The sequence below is a fragment of the Spea bombifrons genome, chromosome 5, assembly GCF_027358695.1.
Source record: "Spea bombifrons isolate aSpeBom1 chromosome 5, aSpeBom1.2.pri, whole genome shotgun sequence".
NCBI lineage: Eukaryota > Metazoa > Chordata > Amphibia > Anura > Pelobatidae > Spea > Spea bombifrons.
In genome coordinates, this window is record NC_071091.1 from 21,896,529 (window position 1) to 21,916,970 (window position 20,442).

The 20,442-nt window shown below is 38.9% G+C and overlaps 1 protein-coding gene across 1 annotated transcript; it reads right to left on the reverse strand.

Moving 5' to 3' along the window:
• Positions 1-1,623: 1,623 nt before the first annotated feature.
• LOC128496805 (thymic stromal cotransporter homolog) lies at positions 1,624-7,374 on the reverse strand. The gene is made up of 4 exons (XM_053466604.1): positions 6,265-7,374; positions 5,212-5,295; positions 3,514-3,670; positions 1,624-1,962 (listed from the first exon to the last, which is right to left on the reverse strand). The coding sequence occupies exons 1-4, from the start codon at positions 7,322-7,324 to the stop codon at positions 1,875-1,877; spliced, it is 1,389 nt and encodes a 462-aa protein (XP_053322579.1). The 5' UTR covers positions 7,325-7,374; the 3' UTR covers positions 1,624-1,874.
• Positions 7,375-20,442: the final 13,068 nt, after the last annotated feature.

Genomic DNA, 20,442 nt, shown 5'->3' on the forward strand with positions numbered 1-20,442 from the left:
GGCAGTCTGTATGTAAATGTATGTGTATAGGTGTGAGGCTGTAGGCTTATAAAGACATCTCCTTGCAGGTAATATTCTTACCATCAGTCTGCTCCAGTTCTGTCTCTGTAAACACTACCAGAGGAATTCTATTAAAACCCAGTAAGCAAGTTTATTTATTTTTAAGAATTAATAGTAAGATACTCATAAAGTATAATATGCATTGTTCTTTAATGGAGCTGTTAGGAACAGCAGACTCATCATATCCTGGTGCTAAGCAGTAAGGATGACGAGAATCAGCGTTACAAAGCTTCAGAGTGGGTCCTGTAGAAAGGTTGTCGCTATCTGGAGTCTCTTTTGTCTCTGTTTTGGTGTTTGGTGCTTATGTTTGTTTTTATATCTATTAGTGAAGCTGAGAAGGTTAAACTAAAGAGAACAGCTATTCTGCAGTTTTGCATAAGGTAGAGACACCTTATGCATATGCCCTGTATTCTACATCTCAACACCTGACTCCTTCTAGAACATAATATGCATCAGTAGAGAGCTGCCACCTTCTGGCTTGTGGGGCACTCATTTTCACACACAAACTCTCACATTTACACAAACTTACACACTCATACTAACACAAATATACACTTACGCTGAAACACACACTTTACACACATTCTCACTCTTACACTACCAGTCTAAAACACACTTAGACACTAGTGCTTAAATACTCATGCTAACAAACACACACACACATTCATGCTAACCACACACACACCTACACTTACACACTTGTGCTAACACATCCACATCTCACCGCTCCTGCAGCTGCACCGTGGGGTTGATTCTTAATTTAAGGAGGGCTGCAACCACCTCCATAACAACAACTTCTTAATACATCTCATGCCACTCATACAACCAAGCTTTGCCCCACTGATGCAAAAACAATGATCACGCTTAGTCACGATGATGCAGACTTAAAGGCATTGAATCATCTTAGCCACGCTGACATAAATACACACTGATATGCACACACAGCATTCTTGATCAAATGGACCACACTCATACATTTTACAGATCTCAGCCACACACAGTATGCTCAGCCATAGACACCACATTGGACAGGGCTAACTCCAGACAGCTTTAAGTGGGCTGGGAGTGGGAGAGCTAACCGCTGATTTCCTGCTTGCAGAAAGGAGAGAGTTCCCAGGTATTGCAATAACCCATGAGACAAGGAAAGGAAATACATTTGTGGCATTAACAAAACAAAACGTATCCAATCAAAATATTAGAAATCTCTCTGTTTAAATCATACCACATGCCAATTACCTAGAGATGGACAGCATGCTATGTTCTCACTATCATCCACTGATAACACAAAAATATACACACACAAGAATATTAAGCAAATAAACAGAGTATTCATCACAAAAAAATAAGCAAACCTAAATGTATTATTTGGTCATTCAAGTGATTTTATTCCCAGCTGTAGACTGGTCAAGGCAAACATGGTTTATAACAGATTCAAAAGTGGTACTCGAACACATCGTAATGAAGAAGCACTTTTCCAAGTTCATAATAATTTTCTCTGATGTGTGGTAGGTATAAGGTCTTTTCACACACAGTGTATTTTAGACAAGCAGTTCTGTGTGTCACCAACTGCAGAAACTTTGGAAGTTCCTGGAAAAGGAATTACCAGGGACAAGGCTGCTGTTACAAAAAATCTGAAAGCTTTGATTAGAAGAAAACTAACAGTTACTAGCACTCAATATAACAATTATATGAGGTAATACAAAAAAAGAAATAGAAAGATGGATGGATGATAGATAGATAGATGAATAGATAGAGAGATAGTTCTCAAACTATATATATAATATGTCATTTGTTAATTAACTAAAGTATTAAAGTTAATTTATAGTAGTTCCATGTGTTTGTTGTCCGGGTATTAATGTTCTGCCATCCTTTGCGTCTGAGCTTAGCTTGCATGCTGCCATACTGAGGGAAAAAGAGACAAAGTACAATTATCTGAGGTGTAACTCTGATGGTTTTAGGCACATGATAGAAATAAAAATTTAAACAGGCAGCCCTAATTGCTTTCAATGAGGGTAAGTGTCATATGACTATTAACACACAGCTTAGTCTTTTTTTAGGCAACAAGTTTGCCCTTCTTTTATACTTCAAAATGATAATTTTTATCTACTCCCCTCCTCTGCCTACCTTCTTTATCTACAAGTACCGATGTGGGATAAAGAAACACCTAAAGAGATCATCATACTCTATATATGGGCATATTTATGCCCATTAAATTGTAAGGGTCTGATTTGCTTAATAGCAGTTTTTGAGACCTACTTTGATATACACCACCATATTTTTTCCCTTTCTTTTACATATGAGCCTTTTGGATACTTTGTGTGGCAACTCTCGCTGGAAGGGTATCTTCGTACATATTATTTTTGTATTGCACATATAATTTACTCACTCATTATTTGGGTGCGCAGACACTTGTGTGGTTTTGATTGTATTTAATTTGAAACATTTTGGGGAGTTTATTCCTGTGTCTTTGCGGCACCACCTATCCAGAAGGTTAATATTTATATTTAATACGAACATTGCGCTTCACTTTTTTTGTATTTTTGGGTTTGCATGATTAATAAATGGTGTACTACTAGACCATACGGTCATATACTATGGTTTTGCATACTGATAGGATCATTTATTAACCTACTGGGGTAAGCAGTGTAGGGACTACATGCATAGGGTAAAAGATTACAAAATTCAATCGAACGAGGTACTTATATTGCAGTCTCTGAAAATCTGGTAATTAATAATTTTAGCTAAATATACTGTATATATGTCAAGGAATTCAGTTCAAAGCGTCTATTTATGTTCTTAACCCAAGTATGGCAAATAAAGTCAACATGCCTGAGTTGTAATGATTTAAAGTGGGCCTGCCAGTATATTGTTTGTTATGAATCTTAACCTCGCTCATTTAAACATGTTTATTTTATTAATTTCTATTAATTAACAATTTACCTTCTTTTCTTTCTTTTTTTAAGGAGGTACGTTCACTCCGATAAGTGAAGGAATTTGATCAAGTGAATAATTACTTTTTCCACAGTTTAGTGGCAAACTAAATATGTTTATTGGGTTATACATTATCTGTAAGATGCATTCGTATGTCTCTTAGATTTTCTGTTTTAGTGTATACATCTTGCACCTACAGAGTATTTGGCAACAAGCAACACTATATGCATTCACATGGTGACAGGATATAAAGTATTGTAAAATGTCCTTTCGAGTATGTAGCCCTATTTTCCTTCATGTATTATGTCTCACTAGTATCCTGCTCATTCAGTGGTAATGGAGGTGCTCCTAGATATATTTTTTACGTTCCTACACTGAAGTAGGCAGAAGTACTGCAGGCTGTAGCACCATGCACTGTGCAGTAACTAGGACCTGGATTACTGTGGCTAGGTTAATAGTTTAAAAGTGGTTAATAGGTGGTTTAGGTTAATAATTAAAAGTGTGATGGTGTGATTTAATTACCTGATGGGAATAATACAGAAGAAGCCAAGAACACTGAAGACAATGAAGCAGATTCCACTGTACCAGTCTAAGGTGTATTGATACAGCTTGTTGAATCCAGCAGAAGAAGCCACACCAACAACTTCTATTCCTAGCTGAAGTGCAACAAATGTTTTACCTAGAAAGAGATTGAAGTGTCACTATATGAATATAATTATATTATAACATATAATAACCCAAAACCCAAACAAACCAGAAAAAAATAATTTCTTGAAGCATGCTTCTGATCTTTTCAGAAAGAAATCTTTCGCTTTTTGTATGCAATGCATTCTCCAATCGCTTAGGGCATCTGGTACAAGGGAGTATACACCGATCAGCCATAACATTATGACCACTGACAGATGAAGTGAATAACACTGGTAATCTTGTTATCGTGGCACCTGTCAGTGGGTGAACATTTCGTTCTCAAAGTTGATGTGATAGAAGCAGGAAAAATGGGCAAGCGTAAGGATCTGAGCGACTTTGACAAGGGCAAAATTGTGATGGCTAGTCAGAGAATCTCCAAAACTGCAGTTATTGCTGGGTGTTCCCAGTCTGCAGTTGTCAGTACCTATCAAAAATGGTCCATGGAAGGAAACCTGCAACAGGGTCATGAGCAGCCAAGGCTCATTGATGCATGTGGGGGTGAAGGCTGGACCGTGTGTTGAAATCCAACAGACGAGCTACTGTAGCTCAAGTGGATGAAAAAGTTAATGCTGGTTCTGATAGAAAGGTGTCAGAACATACAGTGCATTATGGGGTTACATAGCCACAGGTGAGTCAGGGTGCCTATGCGGCCCCTTGTCCACTGCAGAAAGCACCTACAATGTGCACGTGAGCATAAGAACTGGACCATGGAGCAATTAAAGAAGGTGTCTGATGAATCACATTTTCTTTTGCATCACATGGATGTCTGAGTGCGTGTGCGTTGCTTACCAGGAGAACTTACAGGACTTAAAGGATGTGTTGCTAACACCTTGAAGCCAGATACCACAGCACACATTCAGAGGTCTAGTGGAACCCATGCCTTGACGGGTCAAGGTTGTTTTGGTGACAAAAAAGGGACCTACACAATATTAGGCAGGTGGTCATAATGTTATGGCTGACTGGTGTATATAGTTTTAAAATTTTGAGTCAGGCTACTTTTTCCTTTAAGTGCTTAGGTGATTTTTTAGCATAATAGTTCCCCTTACCACTTTGGCTGGAGACAGTGGGGCATAGATTTGCCCCAAGGATTTAAAATGTACCCTACCTGGTATGAGATGGAGAGTGTAGGGGAGGGATGCAATGGGATCTATGTCTCCTAGAGGCTACCTTTAACTTTAACTCCCCATCCCAGCACTGGGTGGTATATTTGGGGTTCATACTTTGGTTGATTTATAACCCCCCATCCCACTGTTTACAGGTAAGAGAAACAGGGGGAGCTTTTAGGCAACTCATATGACCCCCCCTCATATGCTAATGCTGATACACTGAATATTCATAGAAGGGACATTCATCTTTAAACCTAAACATTTATGCATGCTGCAAAATGTGCACTCCCACACACATTATTAAACACATTCTCACATGTGTGTCTTTATATATATATATTAGCTCAGTTACACTTGCAGGAAGCCAAAACTATACCTTGTTGGTGTACCAGCTAGGGAATAAATATGCTAAATTTGCTAAGCTCACCGTATGATGATCCCTGAATGTGTTTAGAAATCACTGATCTGATGGTTGGTGTAGGAATCAGAGAGAACATCATCACCGCCCGAGCTGGAAAATAGAAAAATATAGGCTGTTATCACATATATACTATAAAGAGCAGTATTATCAACGTATGATTTGCTGGGTACTTAAGAAATTAACAGCACACATTCATTAATAAGAAAATACTTAAAGCTAAAGCAGTTATTTTTAAAAGGGTCCCATAGTAAAAAAATCTCCTTGAGCATAAAATACAGTGCTATGTACAGCACATATGCAGACCTGGAGGCTGCCATTGTTGTTGGTCATGTAATATTTTGGGTGACTTTCGCTACTCAAATACCACACTAAGGTGAGGACAGCCTCTTCCTGTTACTTCAGTTGAAAGAGAGGATGTGTCCGGAAGCTCCATTTTTGTGAAGAAGTGCACCTGGAGGCCAGGTTCATGGAGAAGTGGATGAAGAAAAGACACAGAAGTGGCAAGAGAAGAGGCAAGACACAGAGCTGCGAGAAAAGAGACAGGGATAGCGAAGCAGTCAGTGGAAAAGGTAGGGAGACATTGAGATAAAGTGTGAGAGTGTGAATGAAAATGTGAATTATAGCATGAGAGCGTGAGTATGATAGAGTAGGAAAAAGTGAATTTATTAATAATGACGGATGTGGGTTTAGTTTTGGTGGTGCTGGGGGGCAGCATTTCATACTCTGACCCAGGCAACACAATGTCTTGGGCCAACCCTGTTACTGCCTTAAAACATGATACTATGCAAAAACGATACTATTTGAAACAAGCAAACTGCAATATTTTTCAAAAGTTACATATATTAAATAAAAAAATAATGGGAACCAGGAAGAAATATCCTTCATGTAGTCCAAATCTCTGAAGGTAGAAAAACGGAGCAGATTTTGGTTATACTAAGGAGGTAAGCCAAGAAAACCCTATGACAGATATTATCAACAATGTTCTACAGAAATATTCTGCTAGTGTTAGAAAAGAGTGCAGGCTTTCCAAAGAAGCATCACATGTAATGTGTTACTTACCAATGTAATACATGTAAGTCCAGCGCACAAAGCCCATTATAAGTATCCCGGAGCTGAAGGACAGCATTCCAATAATTATCAGGCTCATATCACTCAAACACTTGGAAAGAACAAAAACGCCCAAGAAGCTAGTGATATAAGTCATGTAGGTTGCAGCGTAACCATAACCAACTTCAACTGGACCCCAGCTTAAGGGCTTTTTTAGTACAAATACATTAATCACATCTTCTGTTGCAGTAAGAGCCACGTTAAATACGATTGCACTGGTAAACATGGTAATAAGCATCCATTTTGATGGTGACATGTTGCTTTGATTGTCAGGTACACGGACATCAGTGGACTTCTCAGTCAACAAACTGCATTGTTCTGAGTTCATTTGATCATTTTGACTTCCTTTGATGATTTTGTCCTCATTGTTTGTTTCTTCGGCTTCAGTTTTTTCAGGTGGTCTTAAAACAAAAATGCTGTAAAGGACACACAATGCATAACAGGCAGTGCTGCAGTAAGCAAGGATGGCACCTTGATGATTTGTAAAGTATACATTGATAAATATGTGACCGGATATCAAACTGCCAACAAAGCCTGCCAATCCATACACTAGTTCAATGATGATGAGTCTAAGAGATCTTCTGCTCTCCGAGGAACACTGTGAGGCCCAGGCCATAACTCCAGCCCAATAGGATGTGAACCACCCAGTTAAACCATTTAAAGCAGCAGAACCAAACATCACCTCTATAGGCCAGTCCAAAAGAATGACAAGTAATAGGAAAGCCCTTGATACTAGGTATCCAGCCAGCGGTATACATATTGGGATCTTGCTACTAATTTTGTCACCTATTTTTGCCAGAATATAGGAAGACAGAATTGGGGTTAAACCCATAATCACATTGTATGTTATGTAAAAATTAGAGATGCCTTTTTGTAATGCATCCTCCTCAGAAATGTTGGAAGCCGCAATAGTTCTATTATAATGATTTCTGACCACCATTAGCAATCCAGTGTCATAGAATGATGCAGCAACCTGGGCTCCAGCAACCACCGGCTCAATCCAGGTCTTCATTATAAGGGTTATTGCTATATTAGTCAATAAAAATATCAATGGAAGTATGGATGAGACAATTTGTTATTATTATTGGTTATCCAATATCCAAATGTCAGTGTCGTGTAGGTTTCGACTCTCCATTGATGGAATCCCAAGCAATACACCTGAAGAGATTGCCCATTTTCTTCTACTTTGTTTAGAATTTCTCAGAAAAGCTGGAGCTTTTGTCTCAACATTAGCTCTTAATGCCTGTAAACAAATGCCCAAACAGGTTACATACAAACTATTAGTTTAAAACCAAAGTGCATAAATATAAATATAAATACATTCAATAACTTGCTCAAATTATCATAAACATCAACAGATTGTTAGTTATTGTGCTTCCTTAAAGGAAATTGATTGTGAATAAGGTTCCTATCTTAATTTGTTTTTTTTTTTATTTTGACAGAAAACACAAAAATATATAAACAAAATAAAGCATTTAAGTCATACCAATAGTGTTTGCCTCTGTGATTTTGGGCCCTTCAGCCATGGTCATCCAAAGGATTTTTTCCAGGAGGATATCCTCCCCACTTTTCCTTTCTCCCACCTCAAATACCTCCTTACCTCATTTACATTGTCTAGTTTTGTTCGCTCAGGAGGGGGGTTTCTTGGTGTATGGAAAATCATTAATATGAAAAATCATACGACCGTGGTAGTAGTAGCTAACAGACCAACATGATATTGTACAATAGTAAACAATATCTGGGGAGGTAAATATTAGACACAACTAACCCAGTCTACAATTCCAATTGTGTTCAGCCAGCAATGGCTGACTATACATCATGGGAGCTGCAGTTAGTGTGTAATGTAGGCCACCACAACCCCAGTCTCTAACTACAATTCCCACGAGGTCTAGGCAGCAATATGGCTGCTGAATATTTTTGCAGATGTAGTCAACAAAAGTTAGTGTTTGTACTGAATACTTATAGTAGCCCCCCAAAGCCCGATCTACAGTTACCAGCTACTATTCCTACTATTATTGGTTCTACATGGGAGTTAATGTGTAGCATGTGTATTACAAAAATAGGGGAGTAAAGTGCCTCTTATTGATGCTCAATTCGCCAAACTCAGGACAAGTTCAATCACCTTAAGCACAACTCAAATTACTTAACTGGAAGAAACCCAGAAGAAATGGACATCACCATTGCCACTCAACAGACTGCACTACAGAATCAACAAACGTTAATACAATCTAATAATGATTAAATAAATGATCTTGTAAACAGATCAAGACACAACGATTTAAGATAATACGACAATGTATGAAAATACAACTACATATGAAATACCCATGTAAGAGATGAAGCAGGGGCGTAACTAGAAACCTCAGGGCCCCGGTGCGAGAATCTGTTAAGGGCCCCCCCAACCCATCTATCCCTTTCTCACTATCTCCCCTCTCCCTCCCTAACCCCACTTCTCACAATCTACCCTCTCCCTCCCTACCCCCTTCTCACGATCTACCCTCTCCCTCCCTACCCCCCTTCTCACGATCTACCCTCTCCCTACCTACCACCCCTTCTCACGATCTACCCACTCCCTCCCTACCCCCCCTCTTCTCACGATCTACCCACTCCCTCCCTACCCCCTTCTCACGATCTATCCACTCCCTCCCTATCCCCCCTCTTCTCACGATCTACCCACTCCCTCCCTACCCCCCCTTCTCACGATCTACCCACTACCTCCCTACCCCCTTCTCATGATCTACCCACTCCCTCCCTACCCCCCTCTTCTCACGATCTACCCACTCCCTCCCTACCCCCCCTTCTCTCGATCTACCCACTCCCTCCCTACCCCCTTCTCACGATCTACCCACTCCCTCCCTACCCCCCTTCTCACGATCTACCCACTCCCTCCCTACCCCCCCTTCTCACGATCTACACACTCCCTCCCTAACCCCCCCTTCTCACCATCTACCCACTCCCTCCCTACCCCCCCTTCTCACGATCTACCCACTCCCTCCCTACCCCCCTTTGTAGGTCACTTACCGTCAACTCCTGTGTTGGGAACGTGAGGCGTTTGTCTCGGGTGCCGGCGCTTCACAAACGCCTCATGCTCCCAACACTGCACTCTGGGCAGCGCTGAGGCAGGCGGCGGCAGCGGCGGGGAGCAGAGGAGTCCTGGATTTCTGTCAGTCAGGGGGGCCCAAGAGGTGCCGAGCGGTCGTTTTCAGCAACCGTTCGGCACCCTTTGGGCCCCCCTGACTGGCAGAACTCCAGGGCCCGGTCGCAGTCGCGACCCCTGCGACCCCGGTAGTTCCGCCACTGAGATGAAGGGTGCCTTTAAAATGGGACATTACATTTTATGCATAATGTTTTTGGGAAGATTTGGGTTTCTGTAAGGTGAGATGTCTGGTTTTACAATGTAAGGTCATTTGCACTACAAAGGGTTTGGAACAAAGGTTCAAACAGAGGTGGGATACCCCCCAGGGGGTCAAACAGCTGAAGCAGATGTATGATAACATAGCTGTGTGTATTTTGACATAGACTGTCTATCTCCTCCATAATTGGGTCATACAGGAAATCTCTGGAAAGAGGGGTCGGGTGAACCACTTTCTGGGATGACTAGTTAGGGGCTGCAATAGTCAGAAGGGTCTAAGAGAAAGAAGATTCTGAGAGAAAGAAGAATCTAAGAAAAGGGAGCGCAGTGTTCTGGGTCAGGAGACTCAGAACGAAGCTGCGCAAGATGGCGTCTGGGAGAAGCCTGTGAGCTGAAAGAAGTTTCCGAAGAATGTGCTTGAGTATCCCTTTTGTTTTGTATCATTATCAAATGTTTTGTGTATGTTGTATGTTGTATGTAACAGTGACCTAATTCAATATAAATATCCATTTTCTATATGCTTGTATTTGTGCTTTATTTGTCACACATTCCCTAAAAGAATAACCCTGTAAGAGGGTCATAATTTCTTACATAATGGCAAGCCAGGTAGGAGGGATTTATCCATCGGCAGATACATCTGAACACACATCAGTGAAACTCAGATATATATTCATATCTATAAAAAAGCTTATGTGATTCTCTAACTACAATAGCTAAACGTATCCAGGAGAATGCGTCTATGAATACATTTATAAAACCTACACTCACAGACACACTCTTGGGCTTATTAATTAACACAATCCTCGTTCCTGACATTAATACATATTGATACAATTCTTTTTTACAGATATCATGCGCATATCTACCTGTCTTGAGATCTCCAAGTGGGTGATGTTTCTTTTCTCCTGTATGGTGATTACTGTTCAAATTATCTAAGCTGGCTGCCCCTTGACATGGGAAAAGATCCCCATTGGGTTTAATGGGGAGACATTTGATTGGTTGGTGTTGTTGCGTAATCTTTATACCCTTTGTTATAGGAAAGTTTCTTTCCTGTGGCTAAACAAAGCTTGATATCGCCCCCTGTGGTCTTTACAACCTTAAGACAATATATATGTGATATTGCCACACCTGGAAATTTCTAAGCTTGTCACCCAAACATTTTTGGCCCTCTCATACATTCTCACACATTCTTATTCAATCGAGATCCCCATAATTAATTCCTGTATATCTTAGACCACGGTTTGCATAACATAAAATACATAAGCCATTTCCCATAGTGTAACGCAGTGGATACATCCCAACCACATGTATCGATAAAATGGGCCTCTAACCCTTAGACAAGTGATCCAAGTGCACTGTGCACTGCTTGTGGCAATGCACCCATGTATGATATTTTTGGAGACAAATCCAACGATACGCATCATCTAATACAGTTGTAACTGTGTTCTACAAGAATGAAAAAATATAAAAACAGGGTACTTAGCTTTTTAACCCTCTATTCATTCCTCGGAACACATATGTGGTAGCTTCCCCAAGGACTCTTCCTTCAAAAAGCCCCTTATAGCAGGTATATGGATAAAACAGAACAAATTCTGGGGATACAGCTTTAAAAATACTCTGTAAAAAGAATAAAAACCACAAATGGTGCAATAACGTTTAAAAGGTTTAAAACAGCCCCCACTAGTTGTGCCACACTCACAAGATTGTAGTAGGAACTGCGCCTTAAAGATAGCCTGTATCTTAGGAATCCTGAAGATTTACTGGAACTTTTTAAAACCACCTCAAAGTTTTAAAAACCGGTCATCTGCTGGATACAAACGGATGATAGGCAGGCAGGGTATCTTCCAAACGCTCTTTATTTAAAATAGCCCATTAAAAATGCTTAATGTTTTAAGAAACTAAGTCCAACGCGTTTCGTCATATGTTGACTTCATCAGGGACTAGTTATAATACATCAAGAAACATAAGCTAACAAAATATATAAATATATTTTATTCTTTTTACAGAGTATTTTTAAAGCTGTATCCCCAGAATTTGTTCTGTTTTATCCAGATACGCATCATCTACCTACAAAATAACACTACATTTAAACCCCAAATACTCCAGGCTTGGAATCCTGAACAATAATAAAAGAACGAAATTACAACATGTCCTGGGGGCGGTTGCAAGGAATTGCGATTGTATTATTGAATTATTGTAGATGTGCAAAGTTTGCGTGCAGATCACGGATACAGGCTTATTTTAGATAAGCACACTTCCCACAGTATACATACATTTTGATTGCTGTAAGTTTTCAATACCAAATGATTGTAATCACTTATGTCTACAATAACAGATTTAAACACCAGGGAAATAAAAAGAAAAGCGGCCACCTATCTATGGCAACAGCCTATCAATGTCTGCGTTTGTGTCCCATGGCAATTAAGAATTATGAATGACACAAATGTTGTAATGATATTTCTAATACTGTATTTAGTTACAAAATTGTTAACTTTCAATAATAAAGGTTTGGCAATCTTCACAAAAAATCCATACCAGACTGGGTAAGAGTAATGGGAGCTAGAGTAATAACCCCTTCAGTCTCAGGGGTTTTTGGTACCTCAAGTCCCGGGAAGCAATTTTGCTATTTTTTCTATTTTTGCGATTATTCTCTTTTTCTGTGAATAGTGTACCCATGTAAACTATATATTGTTTTTTTCAAGGAGTGATAGAGCTTTCTTTTGATACCATAGTTAGATGATTAGCTGAAAATTTAGGATGAGAAATTAAGTAAAAACTAGCGAAAATTTGAAAAAAACACCTAATTTTTTTTTATAAATTTTCCCTCTGAATCCTCAGGTAATTAGGTAAAGTGATGGAAAATCCCCTCCAAGTTTATCAATTCAGGTGTCCTGATTTCAGAAATACCTGATTTATATAGATTTTCCAGACTTTCCCAGCACTTATGCTTATGGCTTAACGGGTTTGGGGGTAGTGAACGGGGGCAGGAGGGTTATACCTTTAGATGTTGTGTTAGGGCAATGGGATGTAAGGGTTTTTTTTTCTTTTTTTTACTACTATTATGTTTATATATATATATTTTTAAAAATGTGAATGCTCACCCATGTTCTATGAAGAATTTCCTAGAAGTATTTGTCCTTTAAAGCATTATTTCCAGCAAACACTGTTCTAAAGTAAGTTCATCCTTACCTCGAAGTAAGAACGCTGCCTCCTACTTGTTTCTTCTCCCCCCCCAAAGGAATTTGTTCCAACATGGAAAAAGAATCCTGACATTCCATAGAATCTCAGTATTCCAGACCACAGATGTTATAAACAAGCTCAAATATCTGCAAGAGCCCTCTACTGGCACACATAATAAGCTAATGTTTACATTTATTTCTTCTGCTCTCAGGATAAATTGAATTTTTTTTTTTTTTACTATTTTTGTTGTTGTCCAGCAGGGTTATTAATTTAAAAGGAGAGTTGTCAGGAAAGTTTACATGAGATTCTGCATTTCAGCTCTCTAACTTCATCATTCATTATAGAGTGGCCAACTCTGGCAAGTTCAACCTACATGAGTATTTAGTGGAAATTTGATAGGTGGTCTAAGCTCTTCCTGCAGCAGAAGCTCACTGATTTGAAACCACAACTATTCTCCCAAATATGCTTTAGAGAATAAACCCCTTCAATGCACACACAGGTTCCACATACACACTATTTATTAAGTTATTTACCATATAGTGATATACTGATATTATATTCTGCTTGCTGTATGGATTAAACTGTATCCCCCTTGAAAATTATTTGCAGTTTAATATTAAGTGTAATTATAAATATAATCTCTGTTCTAAAAAAAGTATTTATCTCCCTTCTTGTAGTTTCTTTGATATTTATGTGGATAAAATGTCTTTAAAACAAAATCAAGTGATAGATCAGTAATTATTATTATTCTTTGTTTTATAAAGTGCGGTTATATTCCGCAGCGCTGTACAGCTCTGCATGAGTTTTCTTAGTACTCAAAATATTGGTCATGCTCTGTAAATTGGGAGTAAATAGGGATCAAATGATCATGTTCATGATCCAGACATCACTACCTGCCTGGACATTTTGTGTGTTGTCTGGGGGAGGTTTTCCAGAGCCTGGCGTAGCTGGGTCTGGCTGGAAGGTTGAGGTAGTGGGTGATTAGGCTGGTCAGCCTGGACCAGCATAGTTCAGTTAAAAAGGGCTCCAATTGGGAGATAGGTTTTCTTTTTATGATTTGTTTTTTGGGGTTTGCGTTAAAAATAAAGCGCTTGTTTGTTCAAAGCTGGTGTTCCCGACTCTGATTGCCCTGGAGGACTGTGCTTAGGACCCCTAAAAGTGACATGTATGGCCCTCATGCTACAGGGTTTGTCACAATATATATATATATATATATATATATATATATATATATATATATATATATATATATATATACTGTATATTGTTTTCTTAGCTCTCTGCCAACATAAACCTTCTGGTCCAGGGCAGCAGAACGTTGACTCCAATCCAGCTTCAGTCCCCTCTAGGTGGAGATCTAATCTCTGTTAATTAGCCGCTGGCATTTTTACAATGGAATTTATACTGGAAAAAATGTAAGAGGGGGAAAAAAGGAGCGTTAAGAATGATTCAAGGAGCTAACTCTATGCCATAAACCACCCAAGATAAAAGAGGCCAGAAACAAAATCAGAGTCCCGTGGGCTATAGAGGCGGAATCATCTCTTTCCCAGGTAAATACACTCTGTGATTTTAGTTCATTACATACAAGATTTACTAATCACATATGTTGTTCAGGACCTGCCATTTTATTCGTATAAATGTAAAAAAAATGTATAGGGGTCATAGCTTTCTTATTAGAGTAACGTTTTTATTTTAGGATATTCTCTAATCCACCACCCATTCCCATGGTATGAGTATTGCTTTGAGGTTGATATTCTAGAACGCTCGTCTTATCTTATTTTTATTTTTTTTAACAAACACACATTTGCCTCTTATTCAATTAGCAATACAAATAAAAATGCTATTTTTTTATATATTTTAAGGAAATATTGTTTAATAAAATAATGTCACTTATTTTGTTTGGTTACGACAAAAAAATAGTGTAAAACACAAGGGTGGAAAAAATACTAAACACAACCAGTCTTTATTATGAAGGCTAAAGTATTGTTAAAGTAATCGCTATATAAAGTGTTAAGGTGACTAAACTATCCTTCTTACATCCTTGCTAAACTATCCTACCTAAACTATCCTTACTTTTTGATGCTATTGTAGCGCAATATTTTGTCTTATAAATATCTTAAGAAAGTAATTATATATCGATAATACACAATTTTGTAATTTCATTTTTAATAATAATAATATTTATTATTATAATTATCTTATATGGCACCATCATATTCCACAGTAATGTACTACAGGATATATATATATATATATATATATATATATATATATCTTTTCTACTATGTTTTATATTATGTTTTAGTTGCTGTTTTACAGAATGGCTCTGGATAACTCTGGAAGCGAGATGGTTGCAGACACAAACTCTGAAAAAGGAGTTTTTTCTTTGTGGGCTGAAATATTAAATGCTTAAGAGAGAGAGAACCACAATTTGGGCAACATTCTAGAAAGCTGTTACAAAACATGACACAACAAAAGGTTTACTAAGAGGGTGGTTGATGCATGGCACAGCCTTCCAGATGAAGTAGTAGAGGCTTAACCAAGGATTGATTAATTTTAATATTAAGTTATACATATACTTGGGAACTAGCTTGGCACTCAAATACAACACTTCTGAATTAAGTTACCCGTACTCAAGCAGGGGTATTTTCATTAATGTTCGTGAGCTCAGCTGTTCTGAGAAAAGTTAAAAGGAGCGCTAATTCACATACAATAACACTTTTTATAAATGTGTAAAATAATGGACTTTAATGGTTTTTGACTATGCTTGGCTTGCTGTGTGATTTTTAACTCAGGCGTGCAGGGACTTCGATATTCTCTTTCTTTGTAAAAGGTCATGTTTGCGTATTACTCCTGAGTGGCAGTACGGGAAGATGAAAATGACTACTTTTTTATGCCATTTCTATAGCAGATTATACAAACAGGACCTATGAGATCATCATAGTGTCTATTGCGGGAAGTATTATGCTGGTATCTGCCGTTATCTTATTGCTGGCAATCATAAAAAAGGTACGTCATGTGGCATTGATAAAGATTCTGCAGAAGACCCAGACAGATAAGGGCGATTTTAAGGATGGGGGACCAGCTGATCCCCATGATTTTTTACTTGTAATTATATGTATGCCCTCAAGTGGTATTTATGCTTAAATGTAGCTATGTCTTTAGTTTTGCCCTGGTCTTATACATATTTGGGAGGCAAAGCTGGCCTTAGGTGTTCTGGCGCCCTGTGCGGACTACTCCTCTGGCGCCCCCCCATCCCAAAAAAAGAAAGGAAAAAAAATCTTGTCACAAAACTCCCCTTTCTCACTATCTATCCCCTCTCCCCCTTTATCACTATCTATCACATCTGCCCCTTCTCACTGCCTTCCCCCCTCTGCCCCTTCTTACTGCCTTCCCCCCCGCCCCTCTCCCTACTTCTCATTATCCTTACTTACCTTGTTGAGTCCTGCGGTGGGAGCGGGAGGCGTCCGTCTTCCCGCTGTGCCGCGGTGCACGCTTCACAGCTGAGCGCCGGAATATGACATCCTATTTCGGTGCTCAGCATGAAACGCTGGCACCATCACGGAGAGTGAGGGGCGCCGAGCAGTTGCTGAAAACTTCACGAGCGACCGCTCTGCGCCCCTGTTTGGGACTTAAATTAAAACATTGGGGGTTTTTTTGTTGTTTTAACTTTATTTAACATCCTCCATGTTAAATAAAGTAAAAAAAAAACTTTATTTAACATGGAGGATGTTAAATAGAGTTAAAACAAAACAAAAAAAACCCCGATGTTTTAATTTAAGTCCCGGGCAGGCGCCCCTGTTGCCATGTCGCCCTCTGCGGCCGCACAGGTCGCACACCCCTAAGGCCAGCCCTGTTGGGAGGCACACATAACCTACCTCCTCATCCTTGTACTGAGTGTAATCTTGGAGTACCAGGACATGACTTCACATAATAACATATCCAGAGGTCACACAGGTTGGCCAAAGGGGTATTAGGGAGGTCTGTGCCTGCTGTGGTGTCAAATACACAGGAAAGCCTAGATCTAGATTTTACTTTGCAGTCTTATTTAGTGAGTGCTGATGTTGGTGTGATAAGGCTGTCAAGCGAGCATTGATTGTTCTTAATGTGTTTTTACTCAGCCCAACAGTTGAAAGGGTGATAGTAGGGTATTATATCAAAGTTGATACTTTATTGGACAAACATATAAAACGATGTAAAGTTACAAAGGTTTTCAGAAAGTCACGGGTCTCTTCTTCAGATGGAACATTTTCTGTGAATATCACTTGTTTAAATGGTTCTTTGTCCTTCGCACAGGCGTTGGGGTGGCTGCGACTCCTCTTACAAAGAGTACGCAGAAGAAACAGGAGTCTCAAGTGTCAACATGAATCGGAACACACATGACAACATCTCCACAACTGACTTCAAAGGCCCGGTGCATGTAATTTATGTTACAGAGAAGGAGAAACCACGCTCTGAGATTCCCATTAGTAGGGTGAAGCTATCCAGAGATGCTCTTCTCTATATTTCTCTGATAACCTGTATGAACCTTCCCGATAACATTGATTCAGAAGAAACTCTTTAAAGATGACAATGCATAAACATGATTCTAAGAATCGTTCCTAGAGTCCTGACTTGGTATGGCCACTTTCACGTTCCCATGAAACCACCAAACTGTTTAAGGACACTGGGACGGCGTGCACTGTAAATATGTCTAGAGGAACTCTTAAATTATCCAGTGCCTAGTTACCACTTACCACGTCTTACCATGTCGATGTCAAGTGCATTGATATTCAATAAATGAATAAGAAACAGTTGAATTAAGAGTTCACACTAGAAAACTTGTTCAAGGCTCCACAATATAATAATATCTCCATTTGTCAGGCTTTTGTATTGGACCCACTTGCCAGATAAAATTGAAGATCTGTAACCAATGTGATGAAAACCAGGAATACATCGCTCATAACGGGATTCAGATTGAATTAATGAATTTTTATTTATGTATATTTTGAAGAAGCCAGGTGTTGTATCTTTAAAACAATATCAACATGTTGTCAGTTCCATTGTACAGTTGTGTCTATGTTAAGTATCCATCGTGTATTTAAAATAATTGAAATGAAATTAAAAGTGTAGCAAAGTCTTGGTATTGTTCTTACTGAGCTCCACAAGCAAAATGGACACTTAACTGCATAAGTTGCATGATTTGTATTGAAAGGTGTATGTTTGGACTCTCCTACAGAAGAAGAAATGGTGACGAAAAGACCTCTGAGGTCTAGAAAGCTTATGTGCTTATAGCATGGACCAGGTTAAAAAAGTATAAAGATCAGTGGGTGCAGGGTTATGTAGCAAGAAGGAAAAATAAGAAACTAGAAATGTACATACCTTTGGTATCCAGGTAGATAATTCCGATACCAGCCTGGAGTTGTTTAATTTTTTTTATATATATGACACCCCAGCCTAAAAAGCTTCCATCCACAATCGGTGTACCCAAAACAAAAGTGCTCGGTGAAGACATGTAGAGTATGTTCTCTCCTCCATACACAATGAAAGTTTGGTACTGGTACATGTCAGAGGTAAGGGTGATGCACAGTTCCCAAAACCACAGTGCATTATCAATAACAATAAAACATGGTGGGGTATACCTTTCCGATCAAAGTCAACAGCCCTACCTAGCGTTAGGCAAGACCACAACATGGTATACAAAAGTTGTGATCTACCTGACCCAAATTTCCGTGTTTAATGCATAGGTGCTTTAAGATAAATTTGGAACTGGAAAGAATTACACTTCTCTACAGTTCCAGCTAAAGATTTTGAGAAACATCCTCTCATCCAAAGACAAAAATTGTATTTTCCTTGTACAATCCCCCCACCAAACGCACAAAAAGTCTGCTATAAAAAAAGGTATTGGGATAGACTCCTTAGGTACCACTGCCCTTCCTGTCCCTCTCTACCAGGTCTCTGTATTATACAATAGGGAATTGGAAATGTTTTCAATAATATATATATCGTTCTGCTTTTGCTTTAACAGTAGGATTGCAATGACATCCTGGAGTGTTTTGATTCTGTTTTAGTTATTTTTGTTGTTTTACTGTGCAAACGCAGGAGGTGTCTCTCATTCCTCTAATGTACACACTATAACTTGTCTTTACGCATACCTTGAATAAATGGAGATTTGAATTGAGATAAAAAAAAAAAAAAAAAAAAAGACCGTAGGATTGCTGCAAAATGTAGGGTATTTTGATGGCACATGACCTATATAAAAACTCTGCGCAGCTATCAAAATGTTTGTTCCAGGCAAATAAAAAAAAAATAATATAAAAAAACCTATGCATGTAGGGCATTTCCATAATCTAAAAAACATATACCGGATTTCTCTGCCATAACTCATAACCTGTGCCAAAAAATTCTTAAAAAAAAAAAAAATAAAAAAAATAAAAAAAAAAACACAGAAGCGTTGGTGGAAAAAAGTTCAACAAAGTATTTCTATAGCTAATCTATGGCCAAATGTCTGCTTGGAATGTGTCCTGAAGCCACTAGTGACATATCCTAGATTGGGCGGTGTTCATGGCTTCTTTGTTTAAAGATTCTATTTACAAACCCAGCATACTAAATGTAAAAAAAAAAAAAAAAAAAAATATGGGGTTTTAGTATTTTGTATAACATTACTCATTCTAAATGTTTAACTATGATGTGTGTGAAGATGTAAGTGACGTCTAAACATGAGACGCACTGATGCAAATTTGTAACCTTTTAAATTCATACATTGTCCTTTTTGTACACCTGCGCATTGATGTTTTTTAATAAAGCATGAAATGCCTGGCAAAGGGCCCTGAGGAAGCCAGCCCTGCAGCTCTTTAGCGTACACACTGGTTGGGCCTGATCCATTGGTCTGGATAAACTCCATTCATTTTTGTTATTACATATGGTTACAGCTACTTTTAGTCAATAGTAAAACACACAACAGAAACTGATGGTCATTTAAATGTATTTATTATTAATTACAAAATTAATTAATAGTTCAATTAATTAGGCCGGAAAGCAATGATCATGGTGACAGCTACCTCGAGACTCACGAAGAGTCACCTTTCAGCACGCAGGAGAGGAAAAACCACCCCTAAGGGGGGGGGGAAACCTCTGGGGAACCATGGCTTGAAAGATTGTCCTTCCCTCTGGACACTAAGAGGTTAACTGTGTATTTATACCTGTAGAGAAGAAAAGGCAAAACGTAATTGACAACATGGAAGCACAAAGCTTCTGCGGATGATTATGTCTCCACCGCAAGCTCTTTCCCTTTAACAGACTGCCTTAACATCATCAGTTTAATATAAATGGACATAGCATTAAAGAGGGAGATGGCTTTACACATGGACATAGCATTAAACATGGACAGAGCATTTCACAAGAAGATAGCATTAAACATGGATGTAGACCTACTCACGGACATAGCATTAAGCATGGATATAGCATTTGTCACGGAGCCGACTAGTCCAGATCCTGGCTGTCTGCTGGAGATAATCCCCTCAGCCAGTGATGAGATGATACTGCTGGGGGTAACCACAGAAGTCTTTACAAACCCAGGGCCCATAGTCAATAGGGAGGAGGCTGGCAGTCAGGCCTCT